This window comes from Eretmochelys imbricata, chromosome 1, assembly GCF_965152235.1.
Source record: "Eretmochelys imbricata isolate rEreImb1 chromosome 1, rEreImb1.hap1, whole genome shotgun sequence".
In the NCBI taxonomy this organism is placed as follows: Eukaryota; Metazoa; Chordata; order Testudines; family Cheloniidae; genus Eretmochelys; species Eretmochelys imbricata.
This window is the reverse complement of record NC_135572.1, coordinates 202,940,438-202,967,586: the sequence shown is the minus strand read 5'-3', so window position 1 is coordinate 202,967,586 and position 27,149 is coordinate 202,940,438. Positions and strand designations below refer to the sequence as shown.

Genomic DNA, 27,149 nt, shown 5'->3' with positions numbered 1-27,149 from the left:
ATGCTCCAGAGCAGTGTTTGTACCCTGTTAAGACAGGAAAATACTCTCCCATCATGGTTTTGCCCAACATTGCTCATAATCCTTCTAGGGAGAGTCCAAGCTTGGGTTCCAGAGTGATAGTGTAGATACACTAAATCCTAACACTGTACACTTCTATTGCACCTCCATCCAAGGATCTCAATGTGCTTTCCATAGGTTGACCTCACAACCTTCCTTGGAGGGGGGTATTATTAGCCACAGTTTGCAGATGGAGAAACTGAAGAATGGAGAGCTAGGGTTTGCAGTGATTATTGGTCTCTGTGGCTCATTTTTACTTTCCAAAAGCTGGTACTTCTCAGTGTGGAGGTGTTTCCAGGAAACTTAGTCTTGTCAATGGTGGTTTGGCTTGGAGGTTTGCGTTTTCAGAGACAGAAAATAATTCCACAACTTTTCATGGTCAGGGGGCTACAATATGTCCCAATTTATGATGGTCATAACTACCATAGAGCCAATTATAATCTGTCTGCCCTCCCTTGGTTTTCAAATACCTAGTCATTAAACTAATTTTGTCCTCGCAAGTTGGAGATTTTGCTTCTACGAATGTGTCTGATTCTGGCCACAAGGTTCAGTTTGGGCCAGTTTGTGGTGTTTGGCATTTGGCACTCCTTTCGCCCATCCTTTTTGTTCTCTAGAATCTAAGCTTTCATTTAAAAAAAAAAAGTCTGTAACTGCTGTGGTTGCTGAGATAGCCTCTAAGTAGCTCCTATCTGTCATTATTTCATGGATACTTGTGCCATGATCATTCACAGGTTACAACCAAAGAGACAGCTGCTAAAGTCGACATCACCTAACAACATCCTGCTGTGTATTTTTCTTCTCCTAGGAAGAGAATTTGAAGGCGAGGAAGAGTACCTGGAGATCCTAGGGATCACACGGGAGCAATCTGGCAAGTACGAGTGCAAAGCTGCCAATGAAGTTTCCTCGGCAGATGTCAAGCAAGTCCGGGTCACTGTGAACTGTGAGTATATTTGAACCAGATGGGATTGGGCTCCCATACCATGGTGATGGCAGGAATAGGAGAACATCCTGGCATCCCCATAACCTGGGCCCTATTTCTTTTCAAAGGAAACATGATGGGAATTTCTACTGTTGGACATGCATGCCCTGAAATCAGAGAGACTCACCTGAGAGCAGACCTTATTCCTTAGACTTGGTGAATGGTGTAAAAAAAGTATCTGTGAGGTTCCCCTTTCCCTCCCACTATAAGGGCCAGCACAGTCCATCTTTAGCCACTGACATTCAGGAGAACAGTACCATGAACAAGAAGAACAAGGAGTACTTGTGGCACCTTAGAGACTAACAAATTTATTTGAGCATAAGCTTTCGTGGGCTAAAACCCACTTCATTGGATGCATGCAGTGGAAAATACAGTAGGAAGATAGATAGATGTATACACAGAGAACATGAAAAAATGGGTGTTGCCATACACACTATAACGAGAGTGATCAATTAAGGTGAGCTATTATCAGCAGGAGAAAAAAAACCCTTTTGTAGTGATAATCAGGATGGCCCATTTCCAACTGTTGACAAGAAGGTATGAGTAACAGTAGGGGGAAAAAATAAGCAAGGGGAAATAGTTTTACTTTGTGTAATGACCCATCCACTCCCAGTCTTTATTCAAGCCTAAGTTAATTGTATCCAGTTTGCAAATTAATTCCAATTCAGCAGTCTCTCATTGGAGTCTGTTTTTGAAGTTTTTTGTTGAAGAATTGCAACTTTTAGGTCTGTAATCGAGTGACCAAAGAGAATGAAGTGTTCTCCAATTGGTTTTTGAATGTTATAATTCTTGACGTCTGATTTGTGTCCATTTATTCTTTTACGTAGAGACTGTCTGGTTTGGCCAATGTACATGGCAGAGGGACATTGCTGGCACATGATGGCATATATCATATTGGTAGATGTGCAGGTGAACAAGCCTCTGATAGTGTGGCTGATGTGATTAAGTCCTATGATGGTGTCCCATCACCTAACAACAGATATGTAGATACCTGCACATCTACCAATGTGATATATGCCATCATGTGCCAGCAATGCCCCTGTGCCGTATACATTGGCCAAACTTCCTGCCCACACATCACACAGTTAATAAATAGTTCATAATCCTAGCCATATGTTGCTCTTTTTAGCAAGCTAGTCTAACATATGATTCAGCCCCAGTGCATGGTTAGGCATGTGGTTACTTAAATTAAATGTATGCCCCAGATAAAAAGAAATAGTAAGAGGACCAAAAAAAATGCCACTATGGTTAAACAATAGAGTAAAAGAGGTGATTAGAGGCAAAAAGGCATCCTTTGAAAATTGGAAGTCAGATCTGACTGAGAATAATAGAGAGGAGCATCTGGCAAGTCATGTGTAAGAAGTGTAATTAGTTAGGCCAAAAATAAATTTGAAAAGCAACTAATAAAAGACACAAAAACTAACAGCAAAAAAAAAAAAAAAAAAAAGGACTCCAGAAGTAGGAAGCCTGCCAAACAATCAGTGGGGCCACTGGACAATCAAGGTGCTAAAGGAGCACTCAAGGAAGACAAGGCTGTTGCGGAGAAGCTAAATGAATTCTTTGCATCAGTTTTCAGTGCAGAGGATGTGAAAGAGATTCCCACACCTGAGCCATTCTTTTTAGGTGACATATCTGAGGAACTGTCCCAGATTGAGATATCAGTAGCAGAGTTTTTAGAACAAATTGACAAATTAAATAGCAGTTAGTCTGAAGGAACTCCGATATGAAATTGCAGAACTGCTAACTGTGGTATGTAACCTATCACTCAAATCAGCCTCTGTACCAGAGGACTGGAGGGTAGCTAATGTAACACCCATTTTTTAAAAAGACTTCAGAGGCGATCCTGGCAATCACAGACTGGTAAGTCTAACTTTAGTAGCAAGCAAATTGATTGGAACTATACTAAAGTAAAGAATTATCAGACACATAGATGAACACAATTTGTTGATGAAGAGTCGACACAACTTTTGTAAAGGGAAATCATGCCCCACTTATCTCTTAGAATTCTTTCAGGGGATCAATGAACATGTGGACAAGGGTGATCCAGTTGATACAGTGTACTTAGACTTTCAGAAAGCCTCTGACAAGGTCCATCATCGAAGTCTTGTAAGCAAAATAGGCAGTCATGGGATAAGAGGAAAGCTCCTTTCATGGATGAGAAACTGGTAAAAGACAGGAAACAAATGGTAGGAATAAATGGTCAGTTTCATAATGTAGAGAGGTAAATAGCAAAGTCCCTCAAAGATAGGTATTGGGACTAGTGCTGTGCAACATATTCATAAATGATTTGGAAAAGGGGGTAGACACTGAAGTGGCAAAGTTTGCAGATGACACAAAATTACTCAAGATGGATAAATTCAAAACTGACTGCAAAGAGTTACAAAGGGATCTCACAGAACTGGGTGACTGGGCAACAAAATGGCAGATGAAATTCAGTGTTGATAAGTGCGAAGTAATGTACCATGGAAAACATAATCCCAACTATACATACAAAATTATGGGGCCTAAATTAGCTGTTACCACTCAAGAAAGAGATCCTGGAGTCATTGTGGATAGTTCTCTGAAAACATCTGTTCAATGTGCAGTGATTAATAAGACTGGGACTTTTCAGCTTGGAAAAGAGATGACTAAAGGGGGATAGGATAGAGGTCTATAAAATCACGACTGGTGTGGAGAAAGTACATAAGGAAGTGTTATTTACTCCTTCTCATAACACACAAACTTGGGGTCACCAAATGAAATTAATAGACAGTAGATTTAAAACAAACAAAAGGAAGTATTTCTTCACACAACACACAGCCAACCTGTGGAACTTTTTGCCAGAGGATGTTGTGAAGACCAAGACTATAAGAGTTCAAAAAAGAACTAGATAAATTCATGGAGGACAGGTCCATCAATGGCTATTAGCCAGGATGGGCAGGGATGGTGTCCCTAGCCGATGTTTGCCAGAAGCTGGGAGTGGGCGACAGGGGATAGGTCACTTGATGATTACCTGTTGTGTTCATTCCCTCTGGGGCACCTGGCATTGACCACTGTCAGAAGATAGGATACAGGGCTAGATGGACCTTTGGTCTGACCGAGTATCGCCGTTCTTATGTTCTTATGTGGCAGTCAAAAAAAGCTAACAATGTTAGGAACCGTTAGGAAAGGGATAGATAATAAGAAAATATCATAATGTCATTATATAAATTCATGGTACGTCCATACCTTGAATACTGCATGCGGTTCTTGCAACCCCAGAGATATATTAGACTTGGAAAAGGTAGAGAGAAAGGCAACAAAAACGGTTGGGGTATAGAACATTTTCCATATGAGGAGCAATGAAAAAGACTGAGACTATTCAGTTTAGAAAAGACTAAGGGGGGATATGATAGAGGTCTATAAAATCATGACTGGTGTGGAGAAAGTGAATAGGAAAGTATTTATCCCTTCACATAACACAAGAACTAGTGAACACCTAATAAAATTAACAGGCAGCAGGTTTCAAACAAACATAAGGAAGTACTTCTTCACACAACTCACAGTTAATCTGTGGAGTTGGTTGCCAGAGGATGTTGTGAAGGCCAAAAGTATAACTGGGTTCTAAAAAGAAGTAAATAAGTTCATGGAGGACAGGTCCATCAATGGCAATCAGCCAAGCTGGTCACGGATACAACCCGATGCTCTGGGTGTCCCTAAGCCTCTGACTGACAGATGCTGGTACTGGATGACTGGATGGATCACTCGATAATTGCCCTGTTCTGTTCATTCCTTCTGAAGCATCTGGCACTGACCACTATCAGAAGACAGTATACTGGGCTAGATGGACCACTTGTTTGGCCCAGTATGGCCGTTCTTATGCTGTTAAGTTCTTTCTTTGTTATGTGGACATACACCCCTGATAATGCTTTTATTTATATATAAATTCTTTGTTAAACAATAATTAGGAATATATTTTGTAGGCATAGAATCCGAACAAGCATGTCAGTTCAAATAGTTGCTTACACTTAATGAATAAATGTATAACACTGAATGAATATATTTAACACAAATGAAAACAATTAGAGCTGGTAGAAAATTTTCCGAGGAATGTTTTTAGGTAGGAAAATGCTCGTTTGAAAAAATCAAAACAGTCCACAGAAATGTATTGATTTATTCAGCCTTTTGACAAAAATTATCAAAGTGATTCATTTCAATATGGTACAGTCGAAATATTTTGTTTCAATAAAGTGAAAATGCTTTGTCTGATAAAGTCAAAACATTTCAACTATATTGTTTTGACTTTTATGTTTAATATAATAGTTGAAGTATTTCAACTATTATGTCAAGTAAATCATAATGTAATACATGACATCTCTTAATACCATTATTAATTATTATTATTATTATTTTATTATGTTCTAATTTGAAATAAAAAACAATATTTCAGAATTCCCACAGAATGGGAATTCTGGGCTCTAACCAGCTCTAAAAACAATAAAAGGACATGCAGCATATGCCCAGGAACCATCTCATTCCTCTCTGGACTTCACTTCCCAAACATCAGCACAAAGTGTGCTAGGAAAATAGGAAAATCCAGGCTCAGAATCTCCTGCGTCCTTATCACGCAGGTCAAAGATGTTATGGAACACACAGTATGCATCCACGGCTACAGATCAGTGTCACTTTGCTTCATCACCATCTCCCCTTCTATCTTTGTCCTGGCAACACTACAAACTTCAGCTGATGCAATTTACCTTGGCATACAGCTTCCAAAGTTTGTATATCGCTCATGCAGGTGCATATTTGGCTCCTTGTGTCGACACTGTGTATAGTCACCAGGAGTCCTTGTGCTGTGGTGCACAACAGGGAGGTATCCCAGTGTGCAACTTGCATCATCCAGCATACTGTCTTTTGGGAAAATTTGGCACTCCATGCTGGGGCAGAAACAAATCACCCAGGGGTCACTGGGAGCAAGGGGTCTGGAGCCCATTATGCAACTTTCTAGATCCCCTACTGCCATCCATCTCCAATAATTTTCACTCCTTTTTTAAAATTCCACAAACCTGCACAGCCCTCCTCACTGCCCATGTTTTCTGACAGAAGTATCGAGCCCGCATATCTCTGCCCTGTTGTCATGAATGTTGCTAACATGGGATGAAAATCCTCCAGTATTTGCAGAGCCTCAGGAAGAATCACAGCAGCAGGGGACATGACAATTTCGTGGAGGACAGATTGCTGTGGGACATAGCGAAAATTAATTCAAGGTGGTTGGTGGCATTCATGGGACAGCTGCATATGATGGAGTGCCACTCTGGGTTCAATTAACAAACACTGCCTGCTGGGATTGCATCATAATGCAGGTTTGGGATGACACGCGGTGGCTGCAGAACTTTTGGATGCAACCACCCTCCAGCACATGGGCACCAGAATGACAGCTGCACCGATAGTAGAGACATGGGTGGCGATCCCTCTGTGGAACTTTGCAATGCCAGATTGCTACCCGTCAGTGGGAAATCATTTTGAAGTTGGAAAATCCACAGTAGCAGCTATTGTCATGCAAGCACGCAGGGCCATTAATCATCCCCTGCTATGCAGGACTTCGTCTCTCAGCAATGTGCAGGATACAGTGGATGAATTTGCAGCAATGGGGTTCCCAAACTGTGATAGGGTGATAGATGGCATGCATGTCCCCATTTTGGCATCAGACCATCTTGCCACACAGTACATCAACAGAAAGGGCTACTTTTCTAAGGTTATGCAAACTTTAGTGGATCACCGAGTACCTTCTATGTTGGCTGGTCAGGGAAAGTGTCACATCTTTAAGAACACAGGACTGTTCAGAAAGCTACAAACAGGCACTTTCTTTCCCAACTGGCACATTACCACTGGCGAGTTGAAATGCCAGTAATGATCCTGGGGAACCCAGCCTACTCCTTACTCCACTGGCTCCTGATGCCATAGACCAGCCACCTTGATAGTACCATGGAAAGATTCAAGTACAAGCTCGGCAGGAGCAGATGGACAGTTGACTGCGCTTTTGGAAGATTGAACAGATTCTGGCATTGTTTACTTACAAGATCAGATCTCAGTGAAAAAAATATCACAGTGATTATAGCTGCCTGCTGTGTCCTGCATAATATTTGTAAGGCAAAGGGGGGAAAGTTGCTGACAGGGTGGAGGTGGAGCGGCTGTCTGCAGACTTTGAACAGCCAGCCACAAGAGCTCAATGAGGAGCTATGAAGCTGAGGGAGGCTTTGAAAGAGCACTTTAACAATCAGCCAGAGTAATGTGATGTGGTGGACTGGGCTTTACCTGGCCCTGAGAGCAATTAAGAATTGTGTGGTGCTTAGTGTACATCTATGAATATAAAACTGGTAATGCACCTATTAATTTTGCAGCGCTTGCTATACATTCATGATTATTACACTGTGTTTGTTACTGATCCTATGAGTTCTGTCATCCTGTACAATAAGAAGTAGTGGGTGCATTCAGTAACACTATGCCTTCTGCAGCATGTGTTTGTAAAGTATTACAGATAATTATTTACCAAAAAAATGATTTTTATTGCATACCAGAACCAGTGCAAAAAAGCAATGTGCGGTTAAAAAGACATTCGATAAAAACTTCTGAAATAAATTAACAGAACAGAACGTAACAAGGGGAAAGAATGTTCATATCCATTTCAGTCCACTTCTGCTGAACATACACCAGCCATGGCTCTCACAGATCAGTCTATAAGAAGCTGTGGTTGTGCTAACTGTCCCCCAGAGTGAAGTGTTAGGGGTAGGGATGTGGCTCCTGATACCATGTGGAATATGGGAACTACAGGCCAGTCAGCCTCACCTCAGTCCCCGGAAAAATCATGGAGCAGGTCCTCAAGGAATTAATTCTGAAGCACTTAGAGGAGAGTAAAGTGATCAGGAACAGTCAGCATGGATTCACCAAGGGCAAGTCATGCCTGACTAATTTAATTGCCTTCTATGACGAGATAACTGGTTCTGTGGATGAAGGGAAAGCAGTGGATGTGTTGTTCCTTGACTTTAGCAAAGCTTTTGACACTTTCTCCCACAGTATTCTTGTCAGCAAGTTAAAGAAGTATGGGCTGGATGAATGCACTATAAGGTCGGTAGAAAATTGGCTAGATTGTCGGGATCAACGGGTAGTGATCAATGGCTCCATGTCTAGTTGGCAGCCAGTATCAAGCGGAGTGCCCCAAGGGTTGGTCCTGGGGCCGGTTTTGTTCAATATCTTCATAAATGATCTGGAGGATAGTGTGGATTGCACCATCAGCAAGTTTGCAGACGACACTAAACTGGGAGGAGTGGTAGATACGCTGGAGGGTAGGGATAGGATACAGACGGCCCTAGACCAATTGGAGGATTGGGCCAAAAGAAATCTGATGAGGTTCAGCAAGGACAAGTGCAGAGTCCTGCACTTAGGATGGAAGAATCCAACGCACCGCTACAGACTAGGGACCAAATGTCTAGGCAGCAGTTCTGCAGAAAAGGACCTAGGGGTTACAGTGGACGAGAAGCTGGATATGAGTCAACAGTGTGCCCTTGTTGCCAAGAAGGCCAATGGCATTTTGGGATGTATAAGTAGGGGCATTGCCAGCAGTGATCATTCCTCTCTATTCAACATTGGCGAGGCCTCATCTGGAGTACTGTGTCCAGTTTTGGGCCCCACACGACAAGAAGGATGTCGAAAAATTGGAGAGAGTCCAGTGGAGGGCAACAAAAATGATTAGGGGACTGGAACACATGACTTACGAGGAGAGGCTGAGGGAACTGGGATTGTTTAGTCTACAGAAGAGAAGAATGAGGGGAGATCTGATAGCTGCTTTCAACTACCTGAAAGGTGGTTCCAAAGAGGATGGATCTAGACTATTCTCAGTAGTAGCGGATGACAGGACAAGGAGTAATGGTCTCAAGTTGCAGTGTGGGAGATTTAGGTTGGATATTAGGAAAAACTTTTTCACTAGGAGGGTGGTGAAACACTGGAATGTGTTACCTCGGGAGGTGGTGGAATCTCCTTCTTAGAAGTTTTTAAGGTCAGGCTTGACAAAGCCCTGGCTGGGATGATTTAATTGGGGATCGGTCCTGCTTTGAGCAGGGGTTGGACTAGATGACCTCCTGAGGTCCCTTCCAACCCTGATATTCTATGATTCTATGTTGGCGGGGGGGAGGGTGTAATGAGACGCTAAAATGGAGTTCCTCATTGACTTCAAAGGGAGACCAGCCCATGATTGTTGAACCTGTAGGTAACAGGAGAGTGCAGCATCTGTGTTTTCTGCTGGAGAAGCCTCATTATGTCCTGGTGCATCTCCCTCTCCGATTCCTGGGTCTTTCTCCTGTCCACTCTTTCCCTCTCCATACTGTCTGCAATATTCATCCTCCAGGCCCTCTGTCTGATGTAGCACTGGCTTGAAGGATCTCCCTGAAGCTGTCATCCCAAGTCCTCTTTTCTCTCCACCTTATCATGGTCTGGCATTCCGTGGGCATGGAGGTTGGGGGGGACTGCTCAAGGCTGCATTGGCAACAACTTCAGATAAAATACATAGAGGTGCCATTGTCAGTGTAGTCACATCAGAAAATGAAAGTTAAGTTTCAGAACTCCCTTCCCTTGCTCCCCTAAAGTTTTAAACAAAACATGTTTATTGATACTTCAGTCTTAAAGCACTACTCTTCAGCCCCAGCCATGGTGAGTATGGCCCATGGCATGGTGGAATGAGGAGGGAATGGTTTGGTTGCATGAAACAATACAATTTTGACCCCTATTTCCATGAGTCTGAGTGCAGGGCAGTGCCACGGAGCACTCACCCTATTTTCCACAGGCAGTGGTGATTTTAGCTCATATGTTATTCTTGTGGGTAACGAAGGCACAGAGAGCACACAGAGCTGCTGCTAGCATCCTGATGCCACTCGAGCCCATGTGCCACTCGAGCCCATGAGCCTGTTTACTGCAATGCTGCCTGCCAAAGTCATCGTGGACTGGCATGGGGAAGTATCCTAACATGGAGGAAGAAATAAGGCTGCCATCCCCAGAAAACTTCGGGAGAGGATTGTGGAGTACCTCCATGGAAGTTTCATCAAGACCTCTCGGGAGGATTCAAGGGACATCCCTGTGTATATAAATAAACTGCTCCAATGCCAAATGCAGTGGTAAAATAACCTCTGTTCCTACTCAAGACTCCCCTGTTTATACATCCAAGGATTGCATAAGCTCTTGTGGTCACAGCATCATACTGGGAGCTCTTATTCAGCTGATTATTGACCACAACCCCCAAACTTTTTCAGACTTATGGCCTCCCAAGACAGAGTCCCCCATCCTATACGTATGACCTACATTCTTTGTTCCTAGATATATACATTTACATTTAGCCATATTAAAAAACATATTGCATGCATACATTTGCATGCAATCCAGATCACTCTGAATCAGTAACATGTTCTCTTTGTTATTTAGCATTCCCCAGATTTTTGTGTCAACTGCAAACTTTATTGGTGATGATTTTGTTTCTTTCCAGGTCTTTGATAAAAATGTTAAATAGCCTAGGGCTAAGAACTTATCGCCGCAGGACCCCACTCAAAACAGACCCATTCTCTATTTACTGTTACATTTTGAGACCTATCAGTTAGCCAGTTTTTAATCAATTTAATGTGTGCCATGTTAATGTTATATTCTAATTTTGTAATCAAAATGTTGTGTGATAGAAAGTGAAATGCGTTACTGAAGTCTATGTATATTATGTTAACACTTACCTTTATCAACCAAACTTGTAATCTCAACCAAAAAAAAAAATCAAGTTAGTTTGACAGGATTTATTTTCCATAAACCCATGTTGATTTGCATTAATTACATTGCCCTCCTTTAAGTTCTTTATTAATCGAGTCCCATATCAATCGCTCCATTATCTTACCCGGAATCAATGTGAGGCTGAGAAGCCTATAATTACTCAGGTCATCCAGTTTACTTTTGTAAAAACTGCATAACATTAGCTTTCAGACAGGCTTCTGGAACTTCTCCAGTGCTCCAAGACTTGCTGAAAATCAAGGTGGTCGGTTGGGTGGTTGCACACAACAAGGGAAAGCTGTTCGGTGTGCTCACTATGCTGGGCAATAAGGAAAGGGCATTTCAAAAATGCGCAGGGTTTTTAGAGGGAGGGGTTTCTCCCAGTCTCTGTGACCCATGGAGTTCACAACTGAGACCAGAGCAGTCAGTGTCGGGCATTGTGGGACAGTTGCTGGATGACTGGTACAGTCCACATAGGTCATGCAGTGTCGACAGTAGCATTGTGTTGACCACAGTAGGTCAACAATGGCTCAGCACCTTATGGACAGGTGGTGTCACTGCATCATCGTAACGAGGCGCCTACCTTGGCGGGAGACAAATTTGAATGTAGAAACATGCACAGCTAGGTTGATGCAAGGCAGTTTACCTCAGCCTAACTTTGTAGTGTAGACCAGGCCAAACAAAGCACCCCCACACATCATTCTGTTGTTGTTGTTGTTGTTGTTATTATTATAGTAGTACCTTGGAGCCGCAGTCATGGACTAAGGGCCCTTTGTGATTAGCACTGTATAAACAGAACAAAATGACAGCCCCTGCCCCAAGGAGCTACATTTCTGGCATGACTGGGCCAAAGAGTTAAATCGCCATGTGTCAACCTCATAATCAGAGTATGGCTTCCTCAGCCAAGGGTCCCTAAGTATCACAGCTGACGCAAAAATAATATTGACATCCCTGCTAAGTGGCGAGAATAGAATCCCTTCCTATACAGGCTTGAATTCCTTAATTATCTGCAAAATGAACTTTCCCAAGCCAGCCTGAGTTTATATCCAGGAAGCACCCTTTCTGATCCACCACAGCCTGCATAAACACAGAGTAGTAGGACAGGACTAAATGTGTGGCCTGAACAGGTTGGGACTGGGGGAGGCAAGAAGGGAGAGAGTCAGGGGATAAAGCATTGGAAAGGCATATATATCACATATACCATGAGTATATGTGATATTTTATAATCATTTTCTCTGAGTGCCCATATCTGCATGCAACATTACGCCCATATCTGCGTGTGACATTATGTGTCTTATCTTCTCTTATTGTCCTGGCTTGCCATCCCCACCTCTGGTTTCTAAAATGAAGTGCCCTTTTCTATTAAATAGCATCAATCATAATGAGATTACTACCTAAAGACTCGCTCTCCATGTGTGCAGAAAACATTTACGCTTCTCTTGTGTGAGAGATCAGGGGTTGCAGATTCTTCACAGGCTTCATAACATTATCATAAGCACAACCAGCCCCCACAACATCAAGAGAGCTGTCAGTTTTAGAGAGAGGACTCTTACGAGAGCCTGCTCTTAAGTGATGGCCAAACCTCCAAAAGCCCCCAGGAGTTATTTGGATAATTATCCAAAAGCATAGATGCTTATCCACAAGTCTTGAGTCTTCAGGTCAGGCCAGAAACCTCCCAAGAAGAGATTTTTCTTGTAGAGATTTCCATTTCATCTGCGGTTGGAAATGCCATGGGAATAATCCTCCTCACAGGATGCTGACTCTGCTGTGCCCTACAGAGCCTGAAAGTGCGGGGAGCAAGGGCAATTCAAACCATAACCAAAAGGAAAAACATTCTTTGAACCTCAAAACATGCTCTTGTTTATCTCCCATTTTGGTTGATGTGTCAGGTCAGTTCTTATTTTATTTAGGGATGGGCCTGAATCAAAATCCCTGGATCTGACTGCCTCCAAACTTTGAATCTGGATCTGGCTCAGCTGGCCCCACCTGTATAAAGGGGCCAAACCAAAACCCAGGGTGCAAACACCCTCAAACTTACGGGAAGGTTAGATATGGATCCTACTTTTGCCACTCAGGCCCATCATTTACCTGAACCAATTGGCAATTCCTAGTCAATATGATTCAGGACAAAATTCTCTTCCCCAATCCACACTATGGGTCCACTATTTATTCTGCACACACAATATCATGCTCAAACACAACAGTGCTGGACTTCTTAGAAGACAGAAAGACTTGCTATTGATAGTAGTGTGAGTTGCATAGGATGAGTGCAATATTTAGGAGCTGCCTCCAATCCTGGGGAGAGAGCTGCAGTGCAGGCTGATGAGAATTTGATCCTTGGGGGTTATATTTCTTGGAAAGTTGCTATTTTAGGCAAGTGCTATTTGCAGTAATAATACCTAATGATCTAAGTCGGAAGTACTAGCAGGGTGGCCTTCTGTCCCGGGTTCCAGGAGAGCAACTGAGATCTGCTGCGTTGTCTGTACTTTCCGTCCCAAAGTTCAATCTGCATCAGGCTGGAGGAAGCAAGGCTTTCTTAGCCATAGGACTGGCTGGAGAACTGTGACAAATCCATGTGCTGTGGAGCACAGATAGCCATAATTTAGTCTATAAATTACACACACACCTAGGGAGCCAGGATTAGCATCCTTGTCCCTCAACTCCAAAAGCACTGCCCTCTTTCATGGAAGCTAAAAGAGGGCTGGTACTAGCAGTAGATACTGTAGCCTCTTTGTGGACCCAGCCACCAGAGGACAGCATTGCTCACTCCTGGATACCCAGGAAGCCAGTACATTACAGAACTCACTGTAATGGTGCCCTGTTATACCTCTCTTGTGGCTGTTTTCTAAATTCACTGCTCGTCTTTTCTTTTTGCCCATTGACCCCAGGATGTGCCAATAATGGTATAGGAGAGTTCTGGTGCTGGCTGTTAGCCGCTGAGCCATTACGTTATTTTTTGTGCAACACCTAAGTGCTTTTACAGGTGGACACTTGTTCAGTGAAGTACAGTAATCCTTTATGTTGCCCTTCACTAACCCCTTCCATCTGCGGATCTCAAAGCACTTCACAAATATTAATGAATTATGCCTCACATAATGATACCCCCTCTGAGGTGGGTCATTATAATTATCTCCATTTTACAGATATTGAAACTGAGGCATAGGGAAGGAAATAGCTGGGAGCAGACCCCAGAACAGAATCCAGTCATGTGATTCCCCTCCCAATGCATTTAACAAATACAGGGCAATTGCTTGTGAAGTAGAATATAAGAATAATATAGGGACCTATTCAGGACACACTTAGGTCCCCGCATCTTTTCTCATGAGTATGTCTTAGTGAGGGGATTGCTCTTTGTTCAGTGATCAGGATTGATTGGCTCGTTATTCCTTAGTTGGAAACATGGCAAATCAAGATTAGAGCCAAAGGAATGGGCTGTCAACCTGCCTGGAATGTTTTTCTTAAAGAGCCATCGAGCATGGCTAATATGAAGAATGCTGAAAGTGAGGGATTTGGCTCTTCGGCAGAGAACAGGAGTATGGAACATTTAGAGCCTCAGCTAGCCTAGCAGTACAGCTTTCAGGGCCATAGAAAAATATTTGTTCATTTCATGACTCATCTCAAGCGCTGGGTCCAATGGAGTGGAAATGGTTTGTCTCACTGCACATGGCAGAGAGATATACTGCCGGAGCAGAAAAATCCAAGCAGGATATTTTTAAAAAATCTCCCTTGTAGGGTCCTTTTTCCCACCAGTTAAATTATTTAAGTGAACCCCACAGCCCTTCATAGCAAGTTCCCATTTGCAAATACTTATTAATATGTATTGCATTACCAGACATATTATAATATCCTTAAATCCCTGCATGAAAATGTCAGCAAAGAGATTGTGCATCTGTTTTGACGTAACTGGTATCAGCGGTTCTCCACCCACCAAAAGGCCTCTGTTTGCCCAGCCAACCCCAAAATAAATTCATTGCTTCTCTGCCCCTGAAAGATTGGGAAACAAACATGTGTTTCTTTTCTGCAGACCCTCCCACTATCACCGAATCTAAGAGCAACGAAGCTGCCACGGGACGGCAAGCCTTACTCAAATGTGAGGCATCAGCAGTGCCCACGCCTGATTTTGAGTGGTACAGAGATGACACCAGGTAAACATATTGTCTATCTTCTTCCTTATTCTACCACCTTCAAATGCTTAGTAGATTCCCCACTAAGCCCCTTAATGCCACACAAAAAATCCTCCACGAGCTATATAAGCTTAAAATCATCTCTTATCTCATTCCTTCAGACAAGGTAAGCAGGGCAGGCCTGGTCAGGACGTGAGTAAAACCCTGCTTGTAAACCGTGTGTGCTGAAATAAGTGCTGTGGGTGATTCAGTAGATGATGCTTTTGCCTTTGCGTCAATGCTGCACCAGCATGCTGGTGTGGGATTAAGGCACCACTGGTGCCATCTTTCTGATCATCTACTGACCATCTATGTGCATTAAAGATCTCATGACCTTTGCTCAAGAGTAGATGGTATTAGTCCTGGTGCTGTGGCCAAATTCCAACAAAGGTCATTAGGCCTTGGTTCCCTGAACTCTGAGGGAAGAGGTTGTTTATATGTAACATTCTCTGCACCAGTATGACCTCCTCCATAGCGCATGTGCAACGTGCCTCTGGTGGCATGTGACCAGGATTCATCACCGAATTTGGTCCATTGGTTGGATCCAGCTTTCCTGGCCCTGAGCCACGGCAGCTGTCTGTTGGCATGGGAAAGGGAAAATAAATAACAGCCAGGCGAATGACACCTAAATATTCCCTCTGCCGTGGGCTCACCCTTTACACCTGAGCACTTGTTAAAAAGGGAGTTTTACTATGCTGGGTTTCAACTCAACCACTTAGCAGATGCTGAAGTACAGCTTGCCTTGTCTACACTGGCATTTTAGAACATGTTCATTAGAACACGCCAGCTAACGTTCTAAAAAATCTTTTATCTCAGTCCAGTAAACTCCTGCTTGAAATTGGCTTTGATCATTGGTGGCGCCCCTCCCCTTTATCACAGGAAAGCAAATAATATATGCAGTGATTGCATCCAAGGATGTCAGCTCGGGGTAGCATCTCTTCTTTTCACTCATCCTTTTTCCCCTCCTTTCCTTCTCCACTGCTGTCATTCTACCTTCACCATCGTTTTAATCATCCTCTCTTTTCTTTCTGTCTATTTCCCCCTCTCCCTTCCTCCACTACTTTCATTCTTTCTTTCATGCTCTCACCGTCCACTCCTCCAACCCATTTCTTCTTTCCCCTCTCTCTTATCTTGCTGCCTTTCACCACCCGTATCTACCTACCTACCTACCTATCTATCTACAATTTGTCTTTCTCCTTTCTTTCTCCCCTGCTCTTGCCATCACTCCTTCCATCTGATGGGAACTGAGCTACTTGTTGTTAGTGCATTGCACATCTCTTCTCTTTGCTTCTCAGGATAAACAGTGCCAATGGCCTGGAGATCAAGAGCATGGGGAGCCAGTCCCTCCTGATGGTGGCCAATGTCACTGAAGAACACTATGGCAACTACACCTGTGTGGCTGCCAACAAGCTGGGAGTCACAAATGCCAGCCTATACCTTTACAGTAAGTATGGAAGTGGGGTGGGGGGCTCGAGGCAGCTCTTACAAAGGTCAGCCTGTACCTTTACACTACAGTAAGTGTGCTTTAGAAGAGGGGCTCTAAATTCAGGTACTTGGAAAACATTAGCCTGCCAAACTCCAACAGCAATCCAAGCAGCCATTAGGTAATGGATACTTCCATGTTTGTAGTCACAGCCGAACACAAGCACACGTGAGTAAAGGGTTATATTCAAGCCCCTTGGTCCTTTGAGTAACTTTCTTCGCTGCAGTCTGGTAAAACAAGAATATATATTTTAAGCAGGGAACAGAGTGACAGCCCCTTTAAGAGAGTGATGGAATATTGGGGCCTGAAAGTTCCATGGAGGCTGAAAAATGTCAAACATTGAAAGAGATGGAAAGAAGTAGCCAGTGAGCCTGGGAAGGGGAGAGCCAGAGAAAAGAGAAATGGGTCTGAAAATAGAAGGAAGTGATGCAAGATAGCTAAGAGTGACTATATGAGAAACAGAAACCAGGATTATTTAAAGAGACGTGCTACATTTTGTAAGAACCATGGGTGGGGAAATGAAGGCCCCCCACTGATAGTGAGGTGATTAGAATATAGGGAAATATAGAGCCAGTTAAAGTAAATATGTAATCAAACTCCCAGGTTTTGATCCTGTTGTCTTTGAAGTCAATGAAGGTATTGCCATAGACCTCAACAGTCACAAGCTTGGGTCCCAGAACTGAAGAGAGGCTCAGACCCAAACCCCACAAGCTCCTGAGGGCTTATAGAATCCAAACTTTACAGCTGGTCCCCACCTGGTCTATAATAGATCAAGCCTGGATCTGAATTCAACTCTGGATCCCATCCAAACTTTGGAGTATTTGAAATCTAGTTCTTGATACAAATACTGCACCTTGAGCCCATCTTCACACAGATATCGTTATCACAACAAATAGGATGTAACAGAATGATCCAGTGAGAGCCACAGACTTGGAAATAAATGAGCCCTTCCATTCTCTGAAAATACAGGATTGTATTAGAGTATATAGAGCTGTGACCTCTCTAGGCAGGTTGGGAGGTAAAGTCTATAAGGGAGCCTCACTTTGAGTGATAGGCTTGTTTATGCTTTCTGGAGCCAGACTTACCAAAAGATAAGGGAAATAGTTTTTTAAATGAAAAAAAATCGATGTAGCAGGGATGGGAGAACCCGCTGGCATGTTTGCACTCACCAGACCTCTGGATTTTTTATCTTTTAATTTTAAGTTTTGCAAAATAAGGTGCATTCCATGGAACACTTCCTGTAAGCCACTGGTTCCAATAGTAATAAGAGATTAACATGTCTTTGACTAAATGGAAACTTGTGGCACACAAACAAGGTAAGTTTCTACTCTGAAAGTCTTTTTTGCCCTACTCTTGGGGGACCATCAGGAAATTCAAATAAAAATCTCAGGGCTGTAGCCTGGAACATGAACCTCAAATGCTACAAGTTTTGTTCTCAGTACTATTGCTACTAAAAATGCCAAAAGTAGAACCCATGATTTGCGGCTACATTCTAAATTTGACAAAATAAATTTTCCCCTCTCTCATGGCTGCCCTTCTGCAGATGAACTGTAATGCTTAATTGAAACAAAATCTAAGATCAGAACTCATATAGAAAAATAGAAACACTTTGCATGCTTATCACATCTTGCTTCTGAGGATCTCAAAGCATTAACAGATAGTGAATATTTTAACCTCACAAGCTGCTGGGAGATAGATGAGCAGTATTTAGCACCTGAGGGAAAACTGAGGGACAAAGAGCTTATCAAAGGTCACATAGTCACAGGCAGAGCTGGGAATAGATCCCAGAAGTCCAGGTTCTCAGAGCCCAAGCAGATAGCTACATTCCCTGAATAAGCTTGTTTGTGAATTCATCTACCATATCAGGGAAACCATTAAAGATAACCTGCAGAGAGGATATACGTTGAGCTTGCGCCATCTTTTGCTTTTTTTTTATGATTTATAAAGAGGGCCTGCATTGTTTAAAACTTCTTGAGGTTTGCTTACTGTTTTATTTTGCTGGTTTTTTTACATTAGAAATTCAGGTCCTGTCTAGGCTAGGACTGGAGAAATTGTGAAATGAAGACAATACGAGAGCCGAGAGTGAAAGTTGAGTAACTGAGAGGGGAAGAGATTTTTGTTAGACTCCTTGTAACTGTTTGTTGTTGTTTGTGTGTTTGTTTAGTAAACACCTATATAACTTCAGTGACTAATAGAAGGAGTCTTGGTGAAAATTATTTGTTAACACTTTTACAAACCTCTCCCCTGCTTTCAGTTAATGTGGGAGCGATGAGAATCAAAGCAAGAGAAGACCAGAATTGCCATTCTTGATATTTCTAAAGTTAAGAGGGCTGGGGAAGTAAAAAGTAATAATAATTAATAATTAAGCGCCCATCATAAGGAAGCAAAGAACACAAGCCCACTTTTTAAAAAAAATCATTTACAGAGCAACTGGAATAGCAGCCACTGAACACTCTCAGCCCCATGCCCAAGCACGAACAAGTGTAAGGTTTTCAAGGTACAGCTTTTGAGTGATTTTCTTCTTTGGAATCAGATTGATTGAAATAGCAGAAAAAGATTTTATATATTTTTAACAGAGAAAAAACTCACTCTAGAACAACGTCCCTTTTGAGAGGCAGATAGAATGTTGGTGCCTGAAGGTTCCGTAGTGGTTGAAAAATGACAGCTGGTGAGACAAAAATAGCGCAGTAGGGTAGTGGTAAGATACATGTAACTTTGCCTATGGCTGAGTGGGTAAAAGGGACCCACAAAATTATTTGACAATACAGCCTCGTGAGAGGGATGTTCGAGGAAATACCAGGTACCATAAAAAAGTCAGAGAAAGCTGAGTTCCTTAGACGTAGATACTGTAATGAGAGACGCTACGTTAAAAAAAGGAGAGAGATTAATAGATAGAGAGTGACGTGGTGCAAGGGACCTGGAAGCATCATTGTCTGCTATAGACAGAGAGATTTATGCACCTTACTCCTGGAGTCTTACAGAGACAGAAGGATTTATCCCAAGAAATGAAACAGAGCCAAGGGGGAGCAAAAGGAGACTGTTTACAGCAAAGAGTGTGATGAACTCCAAGAAAAGAACAAAACACATCCTGTCCCTGTGTGTCTGGGATAGAAAGGATTTTTGTGAAAATGATCAGAGAGGTACAAGTGGTATCATCACAGAATATGGTGATGGAGAATCAGTGTCAAAAGTGTTAGGAACATTTTTCCTATATACAGTGTGAAGGAAAGATTTTGTTTTCCTTTCATTCTCCTGAATTAACAGAGTGCTTTTGGGAAGTGTCTGAGCAAGACCATAATTATAGCTGAGTCCATGCTACACACAGGCACAGGCATACATACACAAGATATGTATCCACATCTGAACACATATAAAGGTATGTAGACACACATAAACATACAAGTATACCCACCCAATGTAAACAAGCACACTCACACACACAGGTTTGCACACACACATATGCATGCACAATATTCTTTCAAAGACATTCCAAGGCATTATGGAAACAAAATGGAAGTTGTCCCCTCAGACCCTGGACTAGACCCTCAACTGGTGCAAATCATAATCTGCACCTTCTTGGGGTCTAGCCCACAGATGGGGATAAAGCAGGAATCCACAGGCACCGGCAGCACCTTGCGCTCCTGCTGGTTGTATGGTCTGATTTACAGTGGGACAGTCACCCCAGTGGTCCTGTCCCCTCTCCAGTTTGCACCCTTGAATGAGTAGCTCTGGAGAAGGAGGGGCAGCTGGCAAGTCCTGTTTCAATTAGAAGCAGCAGAAGGCAGGTCCCCACCACAGAATCCCCAAGAGATTTCAGGTGTAGGTTATCATGTTAATCAGACAAACAGATTTCCAACAATGAGCACGTTTCTTAGAAGAATCAGAGCATGTTTCCAAAATGTCATTATCTGTCAGTGCCCCAGTGAGAGTGCAGGTTTTATGCATGAACATACACAGGTTCACACACACACGGTCACACACATACACACACACAGACGTGCATATCTTACCTCACCTGCTAGCCCACACCTTATTTCATGCACACATTAGTTTTGGATAATCAGTTGCGCTCTTCTAGCAGATGGAGTTTGGGATGTGTCCTTGTGACTGAATAGTGCAGTTCACACCATGCACTTCACCCAACAACCTCCCTGAAAACCCTGCATTGTCTCTGGAGCTGCAATAACAGGGAGAATAATGAGCTGAGGTAGAGTTCTTATGGTGGTGATGGGGTGGGGTGGGGCTGAGAAGCAGCTATTACACCTTTGGTGGAGTAGAAAGGCTGTTGCTCAGCAGGCAAGGGGAATGGAGGTCTAGTCATTTAATAGAAAATAGTGTGAGAATGAGGCTATTGCATTCTAACTGCTTGCAATATGCAGCCTCTCGCCATCTACAGGACAGGAAGGAAACAGGTCTGAGTTATGATTTAACTAACTAAATAATACGGAAATCATGTCAGCACAATAGCCTGTTTTCACAGAACAAGAATCCCCTGTTGCTACATAACAGAGACCCAGCCTACCTGTGTATTTTCCAAACAAGAGACAATCTCCCCAATTCCTGCTGTGGATTCAGACACTTCTGCTGGGCCTGTTAATGCAGGAGATCTGTCATTTTCACCAGGACGTAATTGACCTGCTACATCCTGATTGGCTTGGAGAACCTTCAGCTATTCAGAGTCCAGTTTATATGAGCACGGGTGTTTTAGAAAGAGCACGTGTCTCTCAATAGCTGAAGTTCAGCTTAGAAGTGAATAATGGTTGACTACCTGTATAACCTGCCAAATACAATTCCATCAGCGATGATCTTAGTGCAGCTCCCACAGGTTCAGTCAAACAGAGACAGTGTCTATTAGTTCATTGAGCAGAGTCGCTGCTTCTCTGCTCTATCAGGATCTACAGTATATTCACACATTCATATGCCTGCAGCCACACGCCTGGCATCAGGGGAGACTGGGAACTCCTCTAGCTGGTTCAGTCCCCATATTCACCATTTGGGTGACACATACCATCGAGCAATCTGAATTGGCTGGGACAAATTCCACTTCATCTAATGGAGGGAGAATGGTCTACTGGTCAGAACATGTGTTCGGCATGGGTCCAGTTCTGTTCCTGGCTATGCCTGTGTGACCATAGATAAACCAGTTACCCTCTCAATGCATCTGGGCACAATCTGTAAAGTGGGGATAATCTGCCACCTCAGAATGGGTATGTGAGTCTTAATTCTTTAACGTCTGTCTTAAGTGCTTTGAGATCCTGGAAGGGAAAGTGCTATCGAAATGCAAAGTATGGTGCCAGCAGCAGCAGTATCATGATGTAACAATGTACCAAAGATGAATCTTCAAAATCTATAACCAAATCCCCCAGCCCAGTAGGCTGTATAAACGAGGAGATGTTGATGGGACTGTGAAAACTTTTCCCCAAATATTGCGCCATGGGGAGGTGAGGGCACTTAAGAAATGTGTCACCAATTAGGTTGCAGCATGGTGAATGATCATGCGCTCAGATCCCTGTGGGTGTGTCCATTAAGATAGGTTCTGTGGAGGCAATAAATCCACGTAGATGACCTGGCAAGCCTACCTGCATAATTCACTTCTCTGCCAAAGGCTAGGTCCAAGCAGGAGATGCCGCAAAGGTGGCCCATGGTCTGATGACTCAGTGGCATTTGGAAACAGGAAGAGGCCATGTGACCCTTCCACTACAAATAGCGTCATGGCAGCTCTTTTATTCCTCCTGCTGTATAGACCTTGATTGTTCAGTTCTGTGTGCCATTGAGTTGGTTTCTCCTCAACTCCCAATCTGAATCCATGGAAACATGTACTGTGATGTGTTGGTAGCATAATACTCTGTATGTGAAACCTTCTTAGTCAGTCCAATTGCAGGATGGGGGAGCTGTCAGGTTTGTAACTGCTGCTTGCTGGGTGTGGAAAGTGGCATTTCCTTTTCTCCTGCATGTTGCTTATTGTTGTTTTTCCCCCCTTAGAGCGAGTTTTACCCACACTCCCCAACCCTTTTCCAGGTCAGTATATGCTTTATGTCAAAGTACCTCTCTAGCCGGGTCATTCTCCATCATCTCAACAAATACTAAAAGCCAAGGGTGGGCAGAGCAGAATGACAGGAAAATAAGGATGTCCCCTTTTGCTTTGCATCCCAGTTGCCCCCTTCTCCCTCTCTCCCCCCAAAAAATTGGTGCCAAAATGTCAGATTGAATCCAAACCTGAGGTTCAAGTGACTTTGCTTAACTTCTTTTCTTCCCACTTTTTGTAGAGACTAGCCTGAGCTGTTGTGTTTGGATCCAGATCCAAATGTTCCCAGTGTTCAGTTTGTCCTCAGGCCCATTTCTAATTATTGTATATTTTCCAACCAGAAGCATATGTGCCACAGTAACTCAAAAAGAGGCTCATTTCTTGGTCCTCCCAGTCTGACCAGAAGCAGAAGGATTCTGAAATCCTGTAAGAGGGGAAAAAACATAAAACTACTACTCTCAGATTTCCATCTCAGGGTATGGAATGTCCAGAGAAGCATCCAAACTTTTGAGTGCTGATCCTAATGAGCCACCTCACTTTTTGTGATTCATCACTCCCAGTGAAAATGTCTTTGCTGTTCACATGGCAGGACAGTTGGGGCACTAACTGTGAAAAGAAGCATAGTGTAGACATTAAAGCAGACATGAGGCACCTCTGATTTGACCCAGTTCACAAGGAATGAGTGTGAACACAAGGCAGGGAATCAGGAGACCTGGATATTATTCCCAGATCTGCCACACACTCGTTTTGGTCAAATCAGTATGGCCATGTCTCCGTTATTAGATGTTCCAATTGAGAGGGCCTGATTTTCAGAGGATGGGTGCTCAGTCCTTTCTGAAATCAGGCCCTTACAAGGTGTTTCAAGTTGGGCACCCAAAAATGGAGGCACCCAAAATCACTAGTCACTTTGAAAACTCTGGCCTCCAGTGCTTAATTTGTGCCAGGACTTGGCAGGGCTGAGCCCTGGCACCTCTAGGCTTGGCAGTTCGTAGCCCCAGCACCTCTGGGCCTGCTGCATCAGTTATGAATGTAAAAAAATTGCTTGAGCCCTGGCACCTCTTTCATTACAAATTAAGCACTGCCTATGCCCCACCATACCTCAGTTTCCCCAGCTCCATGATGGAGATATTGATACTTACTTAATTCTCAGGGCTGGCGTGAGGACTAACTAGTTAATGTTGCTGGAGCACTTTGAGGTCAAATGCAAAGGATTATTAGGAGTCCATTTTCTTTTGGAAAGCAATTCAGTGTGCCAAGCGGAACACCAGCATTTCCTTAGAGCAGTGTTTCCCAAACTTGGGACTCAGCTTGTTCAGGGAAAGCCCCTGGTGGCCCGGGCCAGTTTGTTTACCTGCCACATTCACAGGTTTGGCCGATTGAGGCTCCCACTGGCTGCGGTTCGCTGTGCCGGCCAATGGGGGCTACGGGAAGTAGCGGCCAGTACGTCCCTCGGCCCGCGCCGCTTCCCACAGCCCCCATTGGCCGGGCACAGCAAACCCTGGGAAGCCTTAGAGGAAGTGAGCAATGGATGGTGGGAGTTTTACACCAGCTTCACTTAACCACCCCGCAGTTTCAAATCAAGCTCTGCTGCAGACAACTTCTTCAGGGCCAGGATAGGGCTACACTTATTATATTTAAAGGCAAATCTGCAAATACAATTAACGAAAAGTACCCGAAAAAAAGAAAAATTGAAATCAAGCCAACATTAAAATTAAATCCCAGGGAGTGATTCGCAAATAACATTCAAGAAGCTGGGAAAAGGAGTAAAGCAGGCCGTTGGGAATCTAGCATGGAAAAATAAATCCAATTAAATGCAATTATCAAACACACTGTAAATGAAACATGGGCTCAGATATGAAATTAAAGTCACAATGGCTGTTCAGGGTTTAAGTTTTTGGTTCTTTTAATTTTTTAAGATGTGGGGTTTTTACTAGCAAATATTTTTCTACAAATTGAGAAGACATTTTTGTCCTTTTTTTAATTCCACAGGCAGACAAAGGTTTTGCTATTTTTTTCTCCCAACTGCATTGTCTCCTGTTGTGCATTAGTGGCCCATTAAGGCAAATGCTAAAAATTCCAGCTGAGCTGAGCCCAGATTTCTATGCCAAACGCCCCTTCTAAGTTCTAGCCACAGTGCCTGCGCCATCCAGCACAGTTTTAATCAACCTGTGAAAATTCTTCCCCGCTGCCTTTGATATTTTCTTGCTGGTTCTTGTTTTAGTAATAATGTCTCAGTGGACATCACACTGTGACATCACAGTTCCAGTGAGTCTTTAGGAATTTGTTGTATTCTGCGATATCTTCAGTGAACCAGGAAGCGCTGAGAGGATTTCACAGAAGGAAAATATAATTTTAATACTCTGCACCTCATTTCTTTTGCTGAAAGCTCCCAGCTGCTTCTTTAATGTGGGCATCCAGCACAGGCATTGGTGCTTATCTCAATCTTCACTTGTCCTTTGCAGTTCACCTTTAAAGAAACACCAGGCAAAAAAGTTTCCTTGCATGACGCGGACTCCATCACTATATGGGTTTTTGGGTTCCGTTCTCTTTGCCATCAGCCTCCTCTGTGACCTAAGGCACGTCACGTCCCCTCTTTGTACCCCAGTTTCCCTATCTATAAAATATAGATGACACTTTCCTACCTCCTGGGGTTTCTGATGATTAATTAATTAGTGAATTAATTAGTGAGGTGCATTGAGATGGAAAGGGCTGTGTACATTCTAAGTATTGTTATTATCTGCTAGCTGCCGTTTAAAAGAGGTCAGAGATTTCAAAGGGAGCTATTTAACAATACACGGGACTCGAATTTGATGGGGAAGACTTTCCTAGAGCATTAGTGAAACCCAACTCGTCCTTATTTCAGCTGTTGAAAATGGAGCCTGTGACCACCACTACAGTACCAAATTCCCTGGTAAAATTTCTAGCCATCCTGATTGTTGAGGCAAGACATTCAAAGTGCTTGAAACCTCATCTGGGCTAATGTCACATCATCGTGTTGTAACATTGCTCTATTTCTGCTGTGATGTCACAGCGTCTGGCTGTTGCATCACTGCATCATCAGTAGGCCAGATTTTCAAAAGAGCTCAGAGTTCTTTTGTGGAAGAAAGTTTTCAAGGAGGCCCCTCTCCTTCCAAGGATAAGGCTAGTAGGATGGGATCTTTGTTAAGCCTTAAGGATGTTTTTTTCTGTGCTGCCTGCCATAGTCACAGGTCTGGCTGCACCTTTTCTGATCTCTCTAACTGCACCTCCCCCGCCCCTGCCCAGGGCCTTGTGCATTCACCTCTTTTGGGGGGGATTCCCATGAGTCTCCCACTCTTAGATTGGGCCTTGGGCTGTAGTACCCTGTGTACCTGCCGTGATTACTTAGCAGGCCCCAGTGGATTTGGCACCTGCAGTTCTTCCCTTTGGGAGCTTGTGACCTGTGATTCATACAGGTGACCAGACAGCTTTGTCAAACCAATCTTAACAGTCTTACTCCTAAACCCCGCCACCCTATAGTAGTGGACCAGGTACGTTTTGCTTCTTCAGGCCCTCCAGTGGCATCTGTCTCAGCTTCAATCAGTTCTCCGTGAGCAGCTCTTGGACAGCTACCTCGCCCTGGACTTTTAAACTCTTGAGCGTTCCTTTGGTCTTTTGGCAGCCCGCTGTGGCAAAAGCAGTCTTGTAACTTTGACTGGAGCCTATAAGTTGCATTTTCCCAGATAACAGCTCAAGCATTGTCCCTTCTGAGCCCTCCTTGTTTACTGAAAGGTTCCTTATCTTGGAGTCATCGTGTTACCTTCCTGCTACTTTCCTAACAGTCCTGCTATTAAACTGAACCAACACATGAAAATAGTAAACATTCCCATAACCCAACAGAGCCATAATGTTTTAAAAACTATCCCATCAACTAGGTCACCTAGATTACAGATCAGCCCCACCTCCTTCACAGTGCCTGTCCTGGGATCTCTGCCAGAGCTTGCCAAGTGTCAGGGCAGTGAGTGGCGCTATCCTGGGCTGTGTATTTTAACACCAGAAGGAATCAAGTGCAGAAGCCACTCAGTAGGGCCACATCAAACAAAATCCAGTTCCATTGCTCATCAACAGGATAAAGATAGTGGTGAGGTGACTGATCGGGGGCAGGCCTATCTTTCCACCAAACAGACACAGATTGGAGAATGACCCTGGATGGACTGTAGATTGTAGCTAGTCTCCTTTTAGCTGTAGTCCTTGTAGCTTGTATTGTTACTAATGCCTTGATTGGGGTGGGAGGAAGGGAGGGAGAAGAGAGCTGTTCATTTATGTCTAATGACCAGAGGTTGGAGCTTCCTAAGAGACCCAAAGAGCAGCTTTCCCTTTAACGGCCTCCCATTCTTCTCCCTCCTACTCAGGGACTGGCTCCCCTCTGGGAAGCACAGAGACCTCTCCTGTTAATGTGATCACTTGTTCTCTCCCAGCACACTCCCTCCAACACATGGACCTTAGCACCAAAGCAATTCCAGTGAGTGAACACTTTTCTCTTGGAGAGTGACTCTGCATTTGGCAAAAACTGGGTGGTCTGGTTGGTTTTAAACAGGATGTCTCTACAGGAAAAAAATCATGGGGAAATAGGACCTTTTGAGCAGCACAAACTCTGAGGAGCCAACGTGGTACAGGGCTGGCCTGCTGAGCAGTCAGAACTGCTTTCCCTTGATCAAGCCAGTCCCAATC

At 43.5% G+C, this 27,149-nt stretch overlaps 1 protein-coding gene across 1 annotated transcript in view; it reads left to right on the top strand.

The window, feature by feature from the left end:
* Positions 1–27,149, top strand: part of LSAMP (limbic system associated membrane protein) — a 434,442-nt gene that overhangs the window by 379,967 nt on the left and 27,326 nt on the right. Inside the window, 4 exon segments of the mRNA XM_077807324.1 lie at positions 863–997; positions 14,814–14,934; positions 16,248–16,396; positions 22,418–22,453. Coding sequence (XP_077663450.1) covers positions 863–997; positions 14,814–14,934; positions 16,248–16,396; positions 22,418–22,453 — 441 coding nt within the window.